This window comes from Triticum aestivum, chromosome 2B (genome assembly GCF_018294505.1).
Source record: "Triticum aestivum cultivar Chinese Spring chromosome 2B, IWGSC CS RefSeq v2.1, whole genome shotgun sequence".
Lineage (NCBI taxonomy): Eukaryota > Viridiplantae > Streptophyta > Magnoliopsida > Poales > Poaceae > Triticum > Triticum aestivum.
Window position 1 is genome coordinate 122,594,336 of NC_057798.1, and position 18,903 is coordinate 122,613,238.

The 18,903-nt window shown below is 43.7% G+C and overlaps 1 protein-coding gene and 2 pseudogenes across 2 annotated transcripts; 1 reads left to right on the forward strand and 2 right to left on the reverse strand.

The window, feature by feature from the left end:
* The first annotated feature begins 7,434 nt into the window (after positions 1–7,434).
* On the forward strand, positions 7,435–10,045 carry LOC123040770 (L-type lectin-domain containing receptor kinase SIT2-like; annotated as a pseudogene).
* A 330-nt stretch (positions 10,046–10,375) lies between these two features.
* On the reverse strand, positions 10,376–11,253 carry LOC123039098 (glucuronoxylan 4-O-methyltransferase 2-like; annotated as a pseudogene).
* A 2,412-nt stretch (positions 11,254–13,665) lies between these two features.
* On the reverse strand, positions 13,666–18,193 carry LOC123043841 (angio-associated migratory cell protein). 2 transcript variants are annotated; one of them, XM_044466432.1, is made up of 12 exons: positions 17,798–18,193; positions 17,272–17,458; positions 17,132–17,185; positions 16,546–16,590; positions 16,280–16,399; positions 15,837–15,985; positions 15,578–15,725; positions 15,061–15,144; positions 14,833–14,948; positions 14,438–14,496; positions 14,234–14,324; positions 13,666–14,142 (listed from the first exon to the last, which is right to left on the reverse strand). In XM_044466432.1, the coding sequence occupies exons 2-12, from the start codon at positions 17,369–17,371 to the stop codon at positions 13,915–13,917; spliced, it is 1,194 nt and encodes a 397-aa protein (XP_044322367.1). In that variant the 5' UTR covers positions 17,372–17,458; positions 17,798–18,193; the 3' UTR covers positions 13,666–13,914. The 2 variants fall into 2 exon arrangements, with proteins under 2 accessions (XP_044322367.1, XP_044322366.1); XM_044466431.1 differs by having other exon boundaries at positions 17,272–17,502.
* Positions 18,194–18,903: the final 710 nt, after the last annotated feature.

The window sequence follows — 18,903 nt, forward strand, 5'->3', positions numbered from 1 at the left end:
ACCCATTGACTAAGCCTCTCTCACGAGCAAAACATGATCAACACCAAGACTCCATGGGTGTTAGAATCATTACTGTGTAATCTAGATTATTGACTCTAGTGCAAGTGGGAGACTGAAGGAAATGTGCCCTAGAGGCAATAATAAAATTGTTATTTATATTTCCTTATATCATGATAAATTTTTATTATTCATGCTAGAATTGTATTACCCGGAAACTTAGTACATGTGTGAATACATAGACAAACAGAGTGTCACTAGTATGCCTCTACTTGACTAGCTCGTTGAATCAAAGATGGTTATGTTTCCTAACCATAGACATGAGTTGTCATTTAATTAACGGGATCATATCATTAGAGAATGATGTGATTGACTTGACCCATTCCGTTAGCTTAGCATTTGATCGTTTAGTATATTGCTATTGCTTTCTTCATAACTTATACATGTTCCTATAACTATGAGATTATGCAACTCCCGAATACCGTAAGAACACTTTGTGTGCTACCAAACGTCACAACGTAACTGGGTGATTATAAAGGTGCTCTACATGTGTCTCCGATGGTACTTGTTGAGTTGGCATAGATCGAGATTAGGATTTGTCACTCCGATTGTCGGAGAGATATCTCTAGGCCCTCTCGGTAATGCACATCACTATAAGCCTTGCAAGCAATGTAACTAATGAGTTAGTTGTGGGATATGCACTAAGGAACGAGTAAAGAGACTTGCCAGTAATGATATTGAACTAGGTATTGAGATACCAGCAATCGAATCTCAGGCAAGTAACATACCGATGTCTACTACGCAACCTTCTTCTTGTAGATGTTGTTGGGCCTCCAAGTACAAAGTTTTGTAGGACATTAGCAAATTCCCCCAAGTGGATGACCTAAGGTTTATCAATTCGTGGGAGGCGTAGGATGAAGATGGTCTCTCTCAAACAACCCTGCAACCAAATAACAAAGAGTCTCTTGTGTCCCCAACACACCCAATACAATGGTAAATTGTATAGGTGCACCAGTTCAGCAAAGAGATGGTGATACAAGTGCAATATGGATGATAGATATGAGTATTTGTAATCTAAAATATAAAAACAGCAAGGTAACAAGCGATAAAAGTGAGCGTAAACGGTATTCCAATGCGTTGAAACAAGGCCTAGGGTTCATACTTTCACTAGTGCAAGTTCTCTCAACAATAATAACATAATTGGATCATATAACTATCCCTCAACATGCAACAAAGAGTCACTCCAAAGTCACTAATAGCGGAGAACAAACAAAGAGATTATTGTAGGGTACGAAACCACCTCAAAGTTATCCTTTCTGATCTATCTGTTCAAGAGTCCGTAGTAAAATAACGTGAAGCTATTATTTCCGTTCAATCTATCCTAGAGTTCGTACTAGAATAACACCTTAAGACACAAATCAACCAAAACCCTAATGTCACCTAGATACTCAATATCACCTCAAGTATCCATGGGTATGATTATACGATATGCATCACACAATCTCATATTCATCTATTCAACCAACACAAAGTACTTCCAAGAGTGCCCCAAAGTTTCTACCGGAGAGTCAAGACGAAAACGTGTGCCAACCCCTATGCATAGGTTCACAATGTTACGGAACCTGCAAGTTGATCACCAAAACATACATAAAGTGAATCACGTGATATCTCATTGTCACCACAGATAAGCACGTGCAAGACATACATCAAGTGTTCTCAAATCCTTAAAGACTCAATTCGATAAGATAACTTCAAATGGAAAACTCAATCCATTACAAGAGAGTAGAGGGAGAGAAACATCATAAGATCCAACTATAATAGCAAAGCTCGCGATAAATCAAGATCGTATCACCTCAACAATACGAGAGAGAGAGAGATCAAACACATAGCTACCGGTACATACCCTCAGCCCCGAGGGTGAACTACTCCCTCCTTATCATGGAGAGCGCTGGGATGATGAAGATGGCCACCAGTGATGGATTCCCCCTCCGGCAGGGTGCCGGAACAGGCTCCCGAGAGGTTTTTGGTGGCTACAGAGGCTTGCGGCGGCGGAACTCCCGATCTATTGTGCTCCTGGATGTTTCAACATTTTATCATTTTCTGACTTTTCTAGGGAATTTTTGCAACAGCGGTAAACTTTCTGTTTTGAAACAGCAACATGTATACTTACAAATAAGCATGGTAAAGGCTATCCTTGACATTTTTATTGAAAATATAGATGCAAAACATTATTATAAATAATAAAAAGTAAATACTAACAAAAGAAAATGATGCTCCAAGCAAAACACATATCATGTGGTGAATAAAAATATAGCTCGAAGTAAAGTTACCGATGAACGAAGACGAAAGAGGGGATGCCTTCCGGGGCATCTCCAAGCTTAGGATTTTGGTTGTCCTTGAATATTACCTTGGGGTGCCTTGGGCATCCCCAAGCTTAGGCTCTTGCCACTCCTTATTCCATAGTCCATCGAATCTTTACCCAAAACTTGAAAACTTCACAACACAAAACTCAACAGAAAACTCGTAAGCTCCGTTAGTATAAGAAAATAAATCATCACTTTTGGTACTGTTGTGAACTCATTCTAAATTCATATTGGTGTAATATCTACTGTATTCCAACTTCTCTATGGTTCATACCCTATGATACTACTCATAGATTCATCAAAATAAGCAAACAACACAATGGAAACGGAATCTGTCAAAAACAGAACAGTCTGTAGTTATATGTATCAAACGTATACTTCTGAAACTCCAAAAATTCTGAAATAAATTGGTGGACCTGAGGAATTTGTCTATTAAACATCTGAAAAAATAATCAACCTAAAAGCACTCTCCAGTAAAAAATGGCAGCTAATCTCGTGAGCGCAAAGTTTTTGTTTTTTACAGCAAAATCACAAAGACTTCACCCAAGTCTTCCTAAAGGTCCTACTTGGAACAAACACTAATTAAAACATAAAACCACATCTAAACAGAGGCTAGATGAATTATTTATTACTAAACAGGAACAACAAGCAAGTAACAAAAATAAAATTGGGTTGCCTCCCAACAAGTGCTAACGTTTAACGCCCCTAGCTAGGCATGATAATTTCAATGATGCTCACATAAAAGATAAGAATTGAAACATAAAGAGAGCATCATGAAGAATATGACTCGAACATTTAAGTCTAACCCACTTCCTATGCATAGGGATTTTGTGAGCAAACAACTTGTGGGAACAATAATCAACTAGCATAGGAAGGCAAAAACAAGCATAACTTTAAAACTTTAAGCACATAGAGAAGAAACTTGATACTATTGCAATTCCTACGAGCATATATTCCTCCATCATAATAATTTTCAGTAGAACAATGAATGAATTTCAACAATATAACTATCACATAAAGCATTCTTTTCATGATCTACAAGCATAGAAATTTTATTACTCTCCACAAAAGCAAATTTGTTCTCATGAATAGTAGTGGGAGCAAACTCAACAAAATAACTATCATGTGAAGCATAATCCAATTGAAAATTAAAATCATGATGACAAGTTTCATGGTTATCTTTATTCTTTATAGCATACATGTCATCACAATAATCATCATAAATAGGAGGCATGCTTTCATCATAATAAATTTGCTCATCAAAACTTGGGGGACAAAACATATCATCTTCATCAAACATAGCATCCCCAAACTTGTGGCTTTGCATATCATTAGCATCATGGGTATTCAAAGAATTCATACTAACAACATTGCAATCATGCTCATCATTCACATATTTTATGCCAAGCATTCTATGTAATTCTTCTTCTAGTACTTGAGCACAATTTTCCTTCCCATCATTTTCACGAAAGACATTAAAAAGATAAAGCATATGAGGCAACCTTAATTCCATTTTTTGTAGTTTTCTTTTATAGACTAAACTAGTGATAAAACAAGAAACTAAAAGATTATATTGCAAGATCTAAAGATATACCTTCAAGCACTCACCTTCCCAGCAATGGTGCCAGAAAAGAGCTTGATGTCTACTATGCAACCTTCTTCTTGTAGACGTTGTTTGGCCTACAAGTGCAGAGGTTTGTAGGACAGTTGCAAATTTCCCTCAAGTGGATGACCTAAGGTTTATCAATTCGTGGGAGGCGTAGGATGAAGATGGTCTCTCTCAAACAACCCTGCAACCAAATAACAAAGAGTCTCTTGTGTCCCCAACACACCCAATACAATGGTAAATTGTATAGGTGCCTTAGTTCGGCGAAGAGATGGTGATACAAGTGCAATATGGATGATAGATATGAGTATTTGTAATCTAAAAATATAGAAACAACAAGGTAACAAGCGATAAAAGTGAGCGTAAACGGTATTGCAATGTGTTGAAACAAGGCCTAGGGTTCATACTTTCACTAGTGCAAGTTCTCTCAACAATAATAACATGATTGGATCATATAACTATCCCTCAACATGCAACAAAGAGTCACTCCAAAGTCACTAATAGCGGAGAACAAACAAAGAGATTATTGTAGGGTACAAAACCACCTCAAAGTTATCCTTTCTGGTCTATCTAGTCGAGAGTCCGTAGTAAAATAACATGAAGCTATTCTTTCCGTTCAATCTATCCTAGAGTTCGTACTAGAATAACACCTTAAGACACAAATCAACCAAAACCCTAATGTCACCTAGATACTCCAATGTCACCTCAAGTATCTGTGGGTATGATTATACGATATGCATCACACAATCTCAGATTCATCTATTCAACCAACACAAAGTACTTTCAAGAGTGCCCCAAAGTTTCTACTGGAGAGTCAAGATGAAAACGTGTGCCAACCCCTATGCATAAGTTCACAATGTTACGGAACCCGCAAGTTGATCACCAAAACATACATCAAGTAAATCATGTGATATCCCATTGTCACCACAGATAAGCACATGCAAGACATACATCAAGTGTTCTCAAATCCTTAAAGACTCAATCCGATAAGATAACTTCAAAGGGAAAACTCAATCCATTACAAGAGAGTAGAGGGGGAGAAACATCATAAGACCCAACTAGAATAGCAAAGCTCGCGATACATCAAGATCGTATCACCTCAAGAACACGAGAGAGAGAGAGAGAGAGAGAGAGAGAGAGAGAGAGAGATCAAACACATAGCTACTGGTACATACCCTCAGCCCCAAGGGTGAACTACTCCCTCCTCGTCATGGAGAGCGCCGGGACAATGAAGATGGCCACCGGTGATGGATTCCCCCTCTGGCAGGGTGCCGGAACGGGCTCCCGAGAGGTTTTTGGTGGCTACAGAGGCTTGCAGCGGCGGAACTCCCGATCTATGGTGCTCTATGGTGCTCTTGGATGTTTTCAGGGTATATGGGTATATATAGGCGAAAGAAGTCGGTCAGGGGAGCCACGAGGGGCCCACGAGGGTGGGGGTGCGTCTAGGGGGTAGGGCGCGCCCTGGACCCTCGTGGCCACCTCGTTGCTTCCCTGACGTCTACTCCAAGTCTCCTGGATTGCGTTTGTTCTGAAAATAACTCTCCCGAAGGTTTCATTCTGTTTGGACTCCGTTTGATATTCCTTTTCTGCAAAACACTGAAATAGGCAGCAATTTGGACTGGGCCTTCGGTTAATAGGTTAGTCCCAAAAATAATATAAAAGTGTATAATAAAGCCCATTAAACATCCAAGATAATATAATAGCATGAATACTTCATAAATTATAGATACATTGGAGACGTATCACATACCGATGACAAAGGGAACAACGTATGTTGTTATGCGGTTTGACCGATAAAGATCTTCGTAGAATATGTGGGATCCAATATGAACATCCAGGTTCCGCTATTGGTTATTGACCGGAGACGTCTCTCGGTCATGTCTACATAGTTCTCGAACCCGTAGGGTCCGCACGCTTAACGTTCGGTAATATGAGTTTATGTGTTTTGATGTACCGAAGGTTGCTCGGAGTCCCGGATATGATCACAGACATGACGAGGAGTCTCAAAATGGTCGAGACATAAAGATCGATATATTGGATGACTATGTTTGGACTTCGGAAGGGTTCCGAGTGAGTTTGGACAAATACCGGAGTACCGGGGGGTTACCGGAACCCCCCGGGGAGTGTAATGGGCCTCATGGGCCTTGGTGGAGAGAGGAAGGGGCGGCCAGGGCAGGCCGCGCGCCCCCTCCCCCTCTAGTCCGAATTGGACAAGGAAGGGGGCGGCGCCCCCCTTTTTCCTTCCCCCTCTCTCCTCCTTCCTTCCCTCCTACTCCTACTCTTGGAAGGAGTGGAATCCTACTCCCGGTGGGAGTAGGACTCCCCTTGGGGCGCGCCTAGGAGGCCGGTCTCCTCCCCCTCCTCCACTCCTTTATATACGGGGGAGGGGGCACCCCAGAGACACACAAGTTGATCATTGATCTCTTAGCCGTGTGCGGTGCACCCCTCCATCATAATCCACCTCGGTCATATCGTCGTAGTGCTTAGGCGAAGCCCTACGCCGGTAGCTTCATCACGCCGTCGTGCTGACGAAACTCTCCCTCGAAGCTCTACTGGATCGTGAGTTCGTGGGACGTCGCCGAGCTGAACGTGTGCAGATCGCGGAGGTGCCGTACGTTCGGTACTAGGGTCGGTCGATCGTGAAGACGTACGACTACATCAATCGCGTTGTCATAATGCTTCCGCTTACGGTCTACGAGGGTACGTGGACGACACTCTCCCCTCACGTTGCTATGCATCACCATGATTTTGCGTGTGCATAGGAAATTTTTTAAATTACTACGTTACCCAACACCAGCACATGTAGTAGCAATCTCAGTGTCAAAAATGCTCTGATATTATGAGACGGAGGGAGTAGCTTAGTTCTCATCCCAAAGCACGGGCACCACATGTACAATTTTCTTTACAAATATAAACGTGCATATGATGATGGATAGTGGATGTTCAGAGGAAGACAAATCAGCAATGTTCCTAATGTCCTATGACTCCTATCCCCGGCCCGAAGCAAGCGATAAATTTACAAGTGCTCACTGAAGCAAACACACTCACACGGCGGTACCAAACTATTAACTGTGACGCCAACCAAACTAGCAAAAGAAAAATCGATCGGAATCAAAGAGTTCGTGAGACACTGTCATGGCTGGTCCTGGATGAACTAGATATGAGACAGTAAGTACTGTCAGAGATGCCCAAGAAGTCCATGGACATCCTTATTTTCCTGCATTCTTCCACGTGCAATGACAAGTTAACGCTCGTACCTACTGTGAAAGATACTACTCGTGAAAGCAGCGCTACTCACCGCAAGGCTCCAATTGCTAGTTGCCGGACACGTCCATTCTCCGTGTAGTTTCCAGCCCGGCCGGCGTCTTGCTTGGAGTATGAGCTTGGAGCTATGTGCGAGCCTTTGTGAGATATTTGCTTGTTTGAGATGTGTGTGTGGCTCGTACGTAGCTTCCTGCGTGTGGCGCCTGCGTGCGCAAGCTCCTAAATGCACGCCTGGGTGGTTTGCTACACTTGTTCTCAGTGTCAACAAGAGTGTCAAGGTACCATGCAGCCTACGCTAGCCCTTGGTCTGCTGCTGCTTCTGAGCCTCGACGGAGGTGTGGCCTTGGCGGCGGAAGACGGCCGGTTCGCCTACCAAGGCTTCGCCACCGCGAACCTCACGCTGGATGGCGTCGCCGCCGTCACGCCCAACGGCCTCCTGCTGCTCACCGACACGGAGACGGAGTACCAGACAACAGGCCATGCCTTCCACCCCGCACCACTCCGCTTCCTCGACAGCTCCACCGCGACGGCGAACAGCGCCGCCATGGCGCGGTCCTTCTCCGCGTCCTTCGTGTTCGCAATTAGGTCCAGATACGATGGCCTGACCAGCTACGGGCATGCGTTCGTCGTCGCGCCGACCTCGAACCTCTCAGCTGCCCAGAGCGGGCGGTACCTGGGCCTCCTCAACGGGACAAACGGCACGGCCAGCGATCCCATCTTGGCAGTCGAGCTCGACACCATCATGGACGTCGAGTTCCGCGACATCAACAGCAACCACGTCGGCATCGACGTCAACAGCCTCATCTCACGGCAGGCCAAGCAGGCTGGGTAGTACAGCGACGAGAACGGCGCCTTTCAAGAGCTGACGCTGAACAGCCGCGAACCGATGCAGGTCATGGTTTTCACTTTCACTGTAATTTCATCATGTCAGCAATTATAGTGGTACACATAAATTCAAATTACTTACAAAGTAGTTCCTCCGTTCCTAAATAAATACTCCCTCCGTCCCAAAATAAGTGTCTCAACTTTATACTAGCTCTAGTATAAATTTGTACTAAGTTCAAGACACTTATTATGGGACGGAGGGAATATAAGTTTTTTTTAAAGATTCTAATATGGACTAGAAATGAAGCAAAATGAGTGAATCCACGCTCTAAAATATGTCTATATACATTCGTATGTAGTCCTATTGAAGTTTCTAAAAGGACTTATATTTAAAAATGGAGGTAGTAACATTTTGGAAAAAATATATTTGGTTGGATCTCAATCAAATTCAAGTGAGAATTTCGGTCCTCTCCGAAATGAAAACCTAAGTCACTGATTTCAGATATGGCTGGAATATTTCTAAAACTGAAATTCAAAACCATGTGCAGGTGTGGGTAGACTATGATGCACAGGCCAGGCGACTCAACGTGACATTAGCGCCCGCGCATGTACCAAAGCCCAAGATTCCTCTACTCTCCGAAGTCATTGATCTCTCCACGGTCATGGCGGACAAGATGTACGTTGGCTTTTCAGCTTCCGGAGGTTGGGGCGTAGGCACACACCACTATGTCCTTGGATGGAGCTTCAGCTTGGACGGACCTGCCCCGCTGCTAGACTTCTCCACGCTTCCCGTCCTACCACGCCTGGGTCCCAAACCTCAGTCAAAGATCTTGGATGTCGCGCTACCACTGGCCGCGGCATTGTTTGTCATTGCAATGCTAGCTATCATCTTCTTCTTCTTCTTGTGGCATCGGCGTCGATTTTCTGAGGTACGAGAAGATTGGGAGGACGAGTTCGGCCCACATCGTTTCGCGTACAAGGATCTATTTCATGCCACTGAGGGGTTTTCTGGTACGAATTTACTTGGTGTGGGAGGATTTGGAAGAGTGGACAGAGGAGTGCTTTTTCCGTCCAATTTGAAGGTTGCGGTGAAGAGAGTGTCACATGATTCGAAACAAGGAATAAGGGAGTTAATCGCGGAGGTGGTGAGCATTGGCCATCTCCGCCACCGTAATCTCGCTCAGTTACTAGGCTACTGCCGGCGAAAGGGTGAACTTCTCTTGGTTTATGACTACATGGAAAATGATAGTCTTGACAAGTACTTGTACAATAAAAACAAACCAACGCTACACTTATCCGAGAGGTATCGGATTATCAAAGATGTCGCATCAAGTTTGTTGTATCTTCATGAGGAATGGGAGCAAATCGTCATCCATCGAGATATAAAGGCTAGTAATGTGCTTTTGGACAACCAGATGATTGGACGGCTTGGTGATTTTGGTCTAGCAAGGTTATATGATCATGGGACAGTTGCTACAACAACACATGTGGTGGGCATCATGGGGTACCTTGCACCCAAACTTATACGCACAGGAAAGGCAAAACCCTTAACCGACGTGTTCGCATTTGGCATGTTTGTCCTAGAGGTCGCCTGTGGGCGTAGGCCAATTGGAAGAGCAAGGACATCACACAAGTAGTGTTGGTCGACTGGGTGCTTGAACATCATCGCAGTGGCTCGATTCTTGATGCGGTGGATCCACGTCTAATGGGGAATTTCAACACAGAGGAAGCCACCATTCTTCTCAAATTAGGTTTGTTATGTGCCTACCCATCGCCCAGTGAAAGGCCTAGCATGCGGAAGGTCATGCAATACCTGGACCGTGACCAGTCAATTCCTGACCTATCCCCAACATACGCGAGTTACAGCACAATAGCAATGATGCAGAATGAGGGGTTCGATTCGTACATAATGTCGTGTCCTCCATCGAACACAAGTATCTGCATTGTACCTGGCGAGTCTTCAGTGGAGATTCTGCAAGAGGGGAGGTGAAAGCTTGTAACTGAATCCTCTCTTTTATTCTTCTCGTAATGTTCCTGTAAGTGTCATGTTTTTTTAGGGACTGTAAGTGCCATGTTTGATCTGCGGTTGTCCAAGTATCCCAAGGGAAGCTCTTTTGCTATTGTACGATATCTTTATCTTTATCTTTACCTATATATATATATATATATATATATATATATATATATACTAATAAACCACCGGTTGCTTCTGGTCGTCCGTCGTTGCACGTTTTGCAGAAAAACCCCGCAGTTTCCGGGAAATCAACCCGCGGTCCCAATTTAAGTGTATCTGGAAAAACGATTTGATTTTACACATTGACCCCTGGATTTATTAGAATTCCACCGCGCTCCTTTGTTCATCTTATCCAGCCAGTGGCAGAGAAGGTCGAAGGGGGATACCTTCGGCTGGGCTCTCGTCGGCGAGCTCGTCGGCGGTCCGGCTCTCCCCTCCGCCTCCGGCCCCTCGGCCTCTCCTCCGCCTCCGGTGTCCCAGGCCCCCCTTTAGGTGCGTCTCCATCCTAGCACCCGTGCTCCCCTTTTCCTTGTTGGCCAGCAGCCGCGGTGAGGCGCTCGTCGGCCGACAGCCATGGCGCCGCTCGGTAGAGAAGACTGGTTGTGGCATCAGATCTTCCCGTCGTCCGGTTCATCTCGTGCACCGCCACGTCCACCGCTTCGCCCCCCGCGGGCGCGAGTGCGGTCGTCGTGTATATGGCGCCCATCCGCCCCGGCTCCCCGGGACCTGCCCTGCTCGGCCCGCCGCCGACGACCACATCCCACCTCACGTCAAGCACCTCCGGCGGCAAAGAGGTCAGAGCCAGCCGGCAGCCCAACTTGCGCACAGTCCCCGTCAGGCACCGGCACACCGGGCTCGACCTCGCGCGCCGCAGCACCGCCCACGCCTCCGGACGGGTCGGGGTACCTTGCCCGATGGACGGTCGCCGAGACTCTGGGGCCACGCCCAACAAGCACACCCCGCGCGCTGTCCGCATCTTCGACGAAGGCGGTGGCAGTGCCCTGCCCAGAGTTGACCGCAGCGAGCGCGAGGAGCTGTGGCGAGAGTCCGAACACAAGCAGCCTGCTGGGCACGCGCGCGGCCACGACGGAGCGGAGCAGCGGGAAATCCTTGGCGTTGAGGCCGTCCGTGGACCACAGGTGAAGAGCGAGGAGGTGGTGATCCGGGACACAGCCTAGGTGCATCCTGCGCATCAATCAGAGACGAAGCTGGCCAGGCATGTATGTGCTACTTTTGTTGCTGGTTGTGCTGGGGCAAGTAGTGGCTGTGGCTGCTGCATGGCATTGGGCAATATAGTGGAATTGTTGTGGGATTTTGGATGTCTTTGCTGTTTCAGAGAAATAGATGTAGGTGAGTTTGTTATGTGCCTGCTTATGATTGTGTCTGACAATGTCTCGTTCAATGAGATTGCCATTCGACCAATTGTTTGTATGAATTCTGTAAAACTTGTGTGACTATGAGTGCAGTAAATCTTCTGTGCCACACCTTTGAGCTTGAGATGCAGATTTGTATTCCCTGTGAGTAACTTAACATCTGACATCTTTACTTCTTTTTTTTTATGCAACTGGGGAACTTGAATAAATTGTTAGGTAAATGGCAGGAGCAGAACCTATTCAGTAAATACAAACGATCCACATCTCATGTTCAAAGGGACATCTTAAAGGCTTTGTCTTTCTAGCGTGTTCTGCTCACAATTCACCACCCTTCTTGATAAATTGGTATGCTCTTGGTATTGGCATTTAACATATTCAATACAAACATGTCTTGAATTGTTTTTGTAGGATTAGATGTAGCAGCACTTGTGATTTTATCATTCCGTCTTAAAGTATTCACACTGCTGGCATCATATGTGTACAACTGGAAACATATTTTACCGAGTTAAGAGAAAATGATGCCAGGAGGAAAACTTTGAACAAGTTTTATAAGATCATCTTTATACGTGTCTTTCAATCTTCCAATTTTTTTATGACTGCTGGGTTTATTAGTACAAATGAAATTTACTAAAAAACTTGAGGATAGGAGCAACATCAGAATAGTGAAAGCATGTCACATGCTACAGATGTAATAACAGTACTGATACAGAAACAAAGCATGTACAGTTAGCATAACAGAAGCACCAGAATGTTTAAGGGGACCCTGGTACTCTAATGGTTTTCAGGCTCATATTTTATAGTGAACAAGAAACCATTTTTCTCACTCTTTTATGCAAAATTATGCCTAACATATATTAATGTTTTGGTGGAAACAATGGTACTTCCTGTCCTCTTTCAGAGTTTAAACTACTTTCCTTTAATAAAGTTGAAACTTTGACAAGGGATGTAGCAGGGTTAGCAGAAAACATGATGCACGATTGAATTAAACATGGAGGGTTCATCTAGGCATGCAAATGCATCTTATTTCACCAGAAAAAATCTGCTTGATTCTTTTACTAATTATCTTGTCAAATGCAGTTCGTGGGATAAGGGAGGCACATCAGTTCTGAAGATTACTTTATTTTCTATACTAGAACATGAGACCAATTACTTTATCTGTATACTACAATTTGGGCTGACACCAATGTTGACTCTGAATTTCATTGCTTATTTTGCTAAGTGAGAACATATGTCTGCAATTCTGCATACATCTTCATGATATTTCCTTCTATCTAATTTATATGAAGATTAAGAGTTATTTTTTACCCGAAATTTACCTGAGAATTACTTCAGTGTGTGTCATGTCCATCTTATTCCATCCACATGATCAATGGGCCACAAATATAATTCTCAATCCAAGGATTCCCAAAACTAATAATTTGTGCCTTCAGTAACTTAAGGTGCTTTTTTTTGTCTAATCTTGAAACCTTGGCTGATATAATAATATTAGTGTCACTGTGTACTTCTATTACTCGGAAGTCTGTATAAGACCGAAAGAGTGAAGCTGATTTTCTTGAGATTTGAATTATTTTTTGATGCCGGGTTCGTACGCTATACTGTTTGATTAATGAAAACTGATGGAAAGTAGTGCCAAACATTTGATTGAGTAAGCTACTGGATTTTAAAAGTAATACACAGTAGTTTCTTGCAATATAAGCAATGTTTGTATTGACACATTGGATAATGCATGTTTCAATCGCTAAATTAAACTAAGGCTTTTAGAATAAATTGTGGCCTCTAAGCTTGTGGGTAGTCAATTACTATATGTGTAATATTAGCACGACTATTTCTTAAGTGCTCCCAGCCACCGATTTCATTTGATTTGATTTAATATTTTTTTTATATATTCATTTAGATATTTATGCTCTTTTTTTGACCAAATGATATTTATGTTCTCGATGGATTGATTTGAACGTTGCAATTTTATTACCCCATTGCAACGCACGGGCCCTTTTGCTAGTTTAAGCCAATGTAGGTTGCGCTTTCAAGCAATTAGGTTGATATTTAAGCTAATATTTAAACGGAATTAACATAATCAACCATGGAGAATAAACAACTTAATCCAGCACGAAGTATGGGCGCAACATATAACCAGCAGCAAGCCCATTGCCAGTTCAGCAGTACCAACAAGCACAAGTTGCTTCCTTCCATCGGTAGCAGCAGTAAGGAGGAAATGCAGCAGAATGTCAAGCAAAACCCCAACGTTAGATAAATGAAGTGCTTGTACACAACCGACTACCCTCAACTTAGGAGGGTCTTGTGACTCTTGTACCACTTGCGCCACCGACTACATGTAAAGAACAAGTCCAAAGTTTGAGTGCCCCCATGATGGCTGCAAGCCTGTAAGTATAATTCCTGACCATACAAGCTGAATAAACCGCATTCCTGACTGACCAACCAAATCAATCAAGCTGTTGCTAGTATGCTTTTTTCTCACTTGAACATAGAGATGTCAAAGACACGGGCAGATTTATCCGTGGAGACCGAGACTATGGAGTTGCCGTCGGCAGAGACGGCCAGTGACTGCACGACGTCCCTGTGCCCGCTGAACGTGCGAGCCAAGTCCCCAGAGAGGCTGTCCCAGATGCGCACCATGCCATCGATGCACCCCGACGCTACATACCTCGACGAACCCAGCCATGCCAGGCATGTCACACCTTCCTGCTTGTCAGACACCACCAACAATGGTAAGTTCACAGCAACATAGAAATATTTATACAAACAAAAAATGCAGATTGATTTCTACACTCACATCATGCTCACAAGTAGATCGAATTGCCTGACGAGCAAGGTCCCAGATAATGAGAGTTCTATCAATGCTCCCTGTAGCCACCCAGTTGTACCTGCAGATAACAGGGGCACCAGCTAGCTTAGGTCAATAGCAAGGCAATGTGCATTGTGCAACAGATTTACCATACAGACTCCAACGATCCAAGAACATATCACCAAACAGTACCTCGATGAGATGCCAATGCACTCGATGGAATTGGTGTGGCCAACTAATGAACCAACAACCTGCAGAACAAGCGACACTTCTTACACAAAGATCCACCAGCACATGTTTCTAAAAGTTCAAGAACTACCAACAGGGTACAAGTAAATTTCCTAAGAAAACAAAACCAGGAGTTATCTTAGGAACAAAAACCCTACAGAATTGCTACAACCAAAACAAGGTAATCAATAATCAAATATTCTTACATAATCTACCATACAAAACAAACCAATAGTCAGAACCACAAGTTGCATCAAGTAAGCCAACTTGCATTAGAAGATTTATCAACCTTTTTTCTATTTGAACGGAGAAAGAATATGGAAAGAAAGGGAAACACTTGAACCATAAAATGCACCCACCTGGCCTGAGTTTATGCTCACAATGTGCACAGAATTATCCTCCGAGCCACTAACAATTGATTGGGAGTCCGGAGTAATGGCTAAGCATGTCAATCCTTGAGTATGATAGCCATGACCTAGAATAAGGTAAAGGATTGGATGGTAAAGTTCAGGGTTGACAGAGAACATACAGAAACAACCATATGAATATATGATAAATTGATAATTACAACATAGAAAATTATTTACCCCGAACAACATGTCTGCACTGTGCGCTTCTGGGATCCCATATCCTCAATGTTGCATCATCAGATCCACTACATATAAGCTTACCTTCATAATGAAACACGTGAATTAGCTAAAAATGAATATACTACATCGGAGATCTGAACTTCTAAAGTAAGCAAGTAAAAATGAACTAAAATGTTAAAGCATCATACAGGCCATTCTGTTATTTGCCCTTGCTATTTTTTTTTCCATCACTTCTAGTTCAACAGAAATTAGCTTAGAACACAACTTAGCAGAAGAAATGTTAAATACGCCATGATCCATATGTTTCTCTGAAATCTGAACTGATATGAAGGAGCTCTGTATTGATAACTAAAAACAGATTGTTACAAACAAGGGTGTGTTTTCATGCCGAGGCATTCCAGAAACAGGACAAATAAAGTCCAGACTTGGGTGGTATATTAAACCTTATTCAGAGGCTGCTTAACAACATTAACAATGCATGATATAAATAACACTGGAAGAAATTGCTCAGTACCATCAGGGGTAAAATCACCACATGTCACTGTGCTACTGTGACCAGCAAATGTATTGAGAAAGGCATTGTGCTCAGCATTCCACATCCATACGTTACAGTCTTCTGATCCTGCAATTATCAAGTTACCGCGTGGATGCCATCTGAGCCACTACAAAACAGAAGACATATAGTTACACCGCGTAACTAATCATCGATTACCACAATGGAAACGGCTATGGATATATAGTCAGCCAAATGAAAGAGACCAGGATCATCTCACCTCAAAGCCTGATCCTGAGGAACCCTCGAGGGTTCCCTGAAGTGTCCGTGTAGCTGTGTTCCATACATTTATCTGTCCATCCATACTTCCACAAGCCACCAATTTCCCATCTGAACTGAAAGCCACAGTGCACACCGTGTCTCCATGTCCTGTATCGGCAATAGGTATTGTAAGCTTGGTAGACAATTCTAGGCATATACTGACACATTAAGGTACATATCGATGCAAAGTAAACAGAAAAATAAAGCTTTGCCCCAAAAAAATCATGAAAAGATTGCTAAGAGATATCAAATATACTTTTGTATTTATAGATATCAGAAATAGAAACAGGCATTTTAACAGCAGTGATAGGTGATGAAGCATAGAGAAAGTTCTGAGAAACGTTTGCACAGAAAAATCAAGCACAGAAATCTCACTAGACTACTGAAGATGAGCAACCATACCAGTCAGCTCCTGAAATTCCTGTGCAGATCCAATCCTCCAAAGAAACCCTCTGTCATCTTTACCTCCAGAGACAACAAGTGATGCATCTATAGGACTGCACGCAGCAGCAAAGACCTCATCTGTATACAAGATATGAAGACCAACTATTACCAGAATTGTTTTTCAGTGCATGGGTACTCTGCATGGTGAATCTAACTAACTTATTAGTGGAAAACAACGAATCATCACAAGATGTAGTAAGTTAATTTGCTCGATGAGGTCTTGCCTGTATGCCCATGAAATGCATAAGCTGAATGATCCTCAACCTCATCTGAAACAACAAAGAACAAAATGGAACTTGAATTACTAGCACATTTAAATCTCACAGTGCAAGTATTTCAGATTATACGGAGTGCGCTGAATGTAAAGTAAGCAAATAACTAGTGGCATAGCACCACGTTTATCAAAATGAAAATGTGAGGTACTCCTGGAAGAAGAGTCATGGCTGAGCTCACTTACAAAAAGATACAGTGTAAAGGATATATCCATTCATCATTGTTAAAAGACATTATCTTATTCCAGTAAGAACAAACGCAATCGAAATATGTTAGCCTTGTGAACGGTATGACAATACTAAACCAGGTGAATCCTGAATAAGGTACTACGGTGGGTGAAGTTTGGTGTAGTGTATAATTTTCTAGGCCAGAAGTAGCAGGGAAATAGTCTAATTAATATCATTGTTTTGTGGAGGATCAAAACAATTCCCCATGACCCATGAGCGAAGATTAAAAATTGAGCTAGCATGCCCTGAACATAACCAGTCCTAGCAAGTTCAACAGTAGACAGAAACGCTACTATCAGCTGCCACATACCCATCTCTTGGTCTTCCTCATCGTCATCGTCATCATCATCATGGTCGGGGAGATCTGAACAAGGACAGCAGTAAGCACAGAGCAAGCAAAAGGGAGGAAGAGCCTGCTAGCCGCTAGGCAGGATGAGGAGAAGTACTGACCTTCCTCGTCGAGGTGTATCTCCTGGATGATGTCCTGCTCGTCGATGAAGACCTCCTCGCCGTCAGAGCCTTCGTCGGGGACCTCGCCTGAGATACTCATGGCCGCGGGTGGTGCTGCGGGCGTCTTGGCTGCTGCGAGCGTGGCCGGAGAGAACAGTGGCGGATCCTCGCTTCCTACCGTGCTTCTCTGCGGCGCGGAGGCGTTCAAGATTAAGAGGGTGTTCGGTTGGGCTGTGTAAACAGATGCAAACATTCGTGTAAACAGATGCATGCTGTTCAACATCTCACTCACATACACAAGCACGTACGACGACATGAATCGATTCATATGCATAAACAACATGCCACTCATCAGCAATTGCATCTAAATATACACAGAGATGGCGTCAATTCATAAACACCACAAGCAAACAACTGTATCAATTTCTTCTTCTATATACACAAGCAAACATCCATATCAAGCGAAACATGGCAACAGTTCATGTAAAGAAAATTAATGAAAAAAACAGAGAGAGATGGGGATTACCTTGCTGCGTGGTGCGTGGTGGGGGGTGGGGGGGGGCGGTGAGGAGGTGTTGCTGCGCTCAAATCTGTCGTCGCCGTAGGACAGGAGGTCGGTAGCCGGACGGCGGGCGGCACTGCTGTAGGCCGATACGTTCCGGGGAGGAGCCGACGGCGAGACAGGGGGGCGCGGGTGGAGGTGCTGCGTGCTGTGAGGAGGTGCGGGGAGAGGGGGGATAAGACGACGGTGGCCGGAATCAAGCCAACGGCGACGGAGACGTGTGGCTGCGGGTCGTTGGTGGGTGGCGAGGAGGTGAGAGGGGAAGAGATGAACTGGAGGAGATGGAGGGGAAGATGTCGCGTGGCCGCGTGGGGATGGAGGCGTGTGCTGTAACGAGGAGAGGAGGGCGGCGGCGGCTGTCCAGGGAGGGAGTTGGTATTCTTTTTGCTCTCAATGAAGAATCACGTCGCGATCGCCCTAGCTCTGCTGGACCGGCCCACGGTTACTTTCAGCTAAGGCCTGTTTTTGCTCCTGCGTGCGTGTGTGGACGGCAGGAAAAGGCCCGTATAAGCCCGTTAGCGTGAAAGCATTGCTTGGTGGAATACGGAGTTTTTTCTTCCTACGGTAGCTTTTTTTTTATAAACATCCCTCTTTTATTAGCATCTGATAATAGTTAATTACTAGCACATATGCCCGTACGTTGCAACGGGAGAATTAATTGATGTGTCCACCGAAATAACCATGCTAATGGCCCAACAACATCTGGTGCCAGCGAAAATTCATATAAGTAGTACTACATTAAGAAGCATGCTATACATACAATACTTTTGGTGTGGTTTTTGTACGACAATTTTGATCTTAAAGAACCTGATTTTCAAAATTTTCATACAAAGCCATTATTTTTTAAGTTGAAGCAATGCTTGAAATTTGCATAAAGTCGTAAAAAAATCTTAATAAAAGGGTTTTGTTAAACGTATTTTGGGCCATCTCTTCGTATGCTTGAAGATCAGTAAAAGAATGTCTACGTCTAAGCCAAACGACCCTAGTTCATTGCATGCCAAAAAAATCGAACCCGAATGATGAACGGTACTTTTCTTTTCTGTTTTTATTCTTTACGTATGAAAAAACGG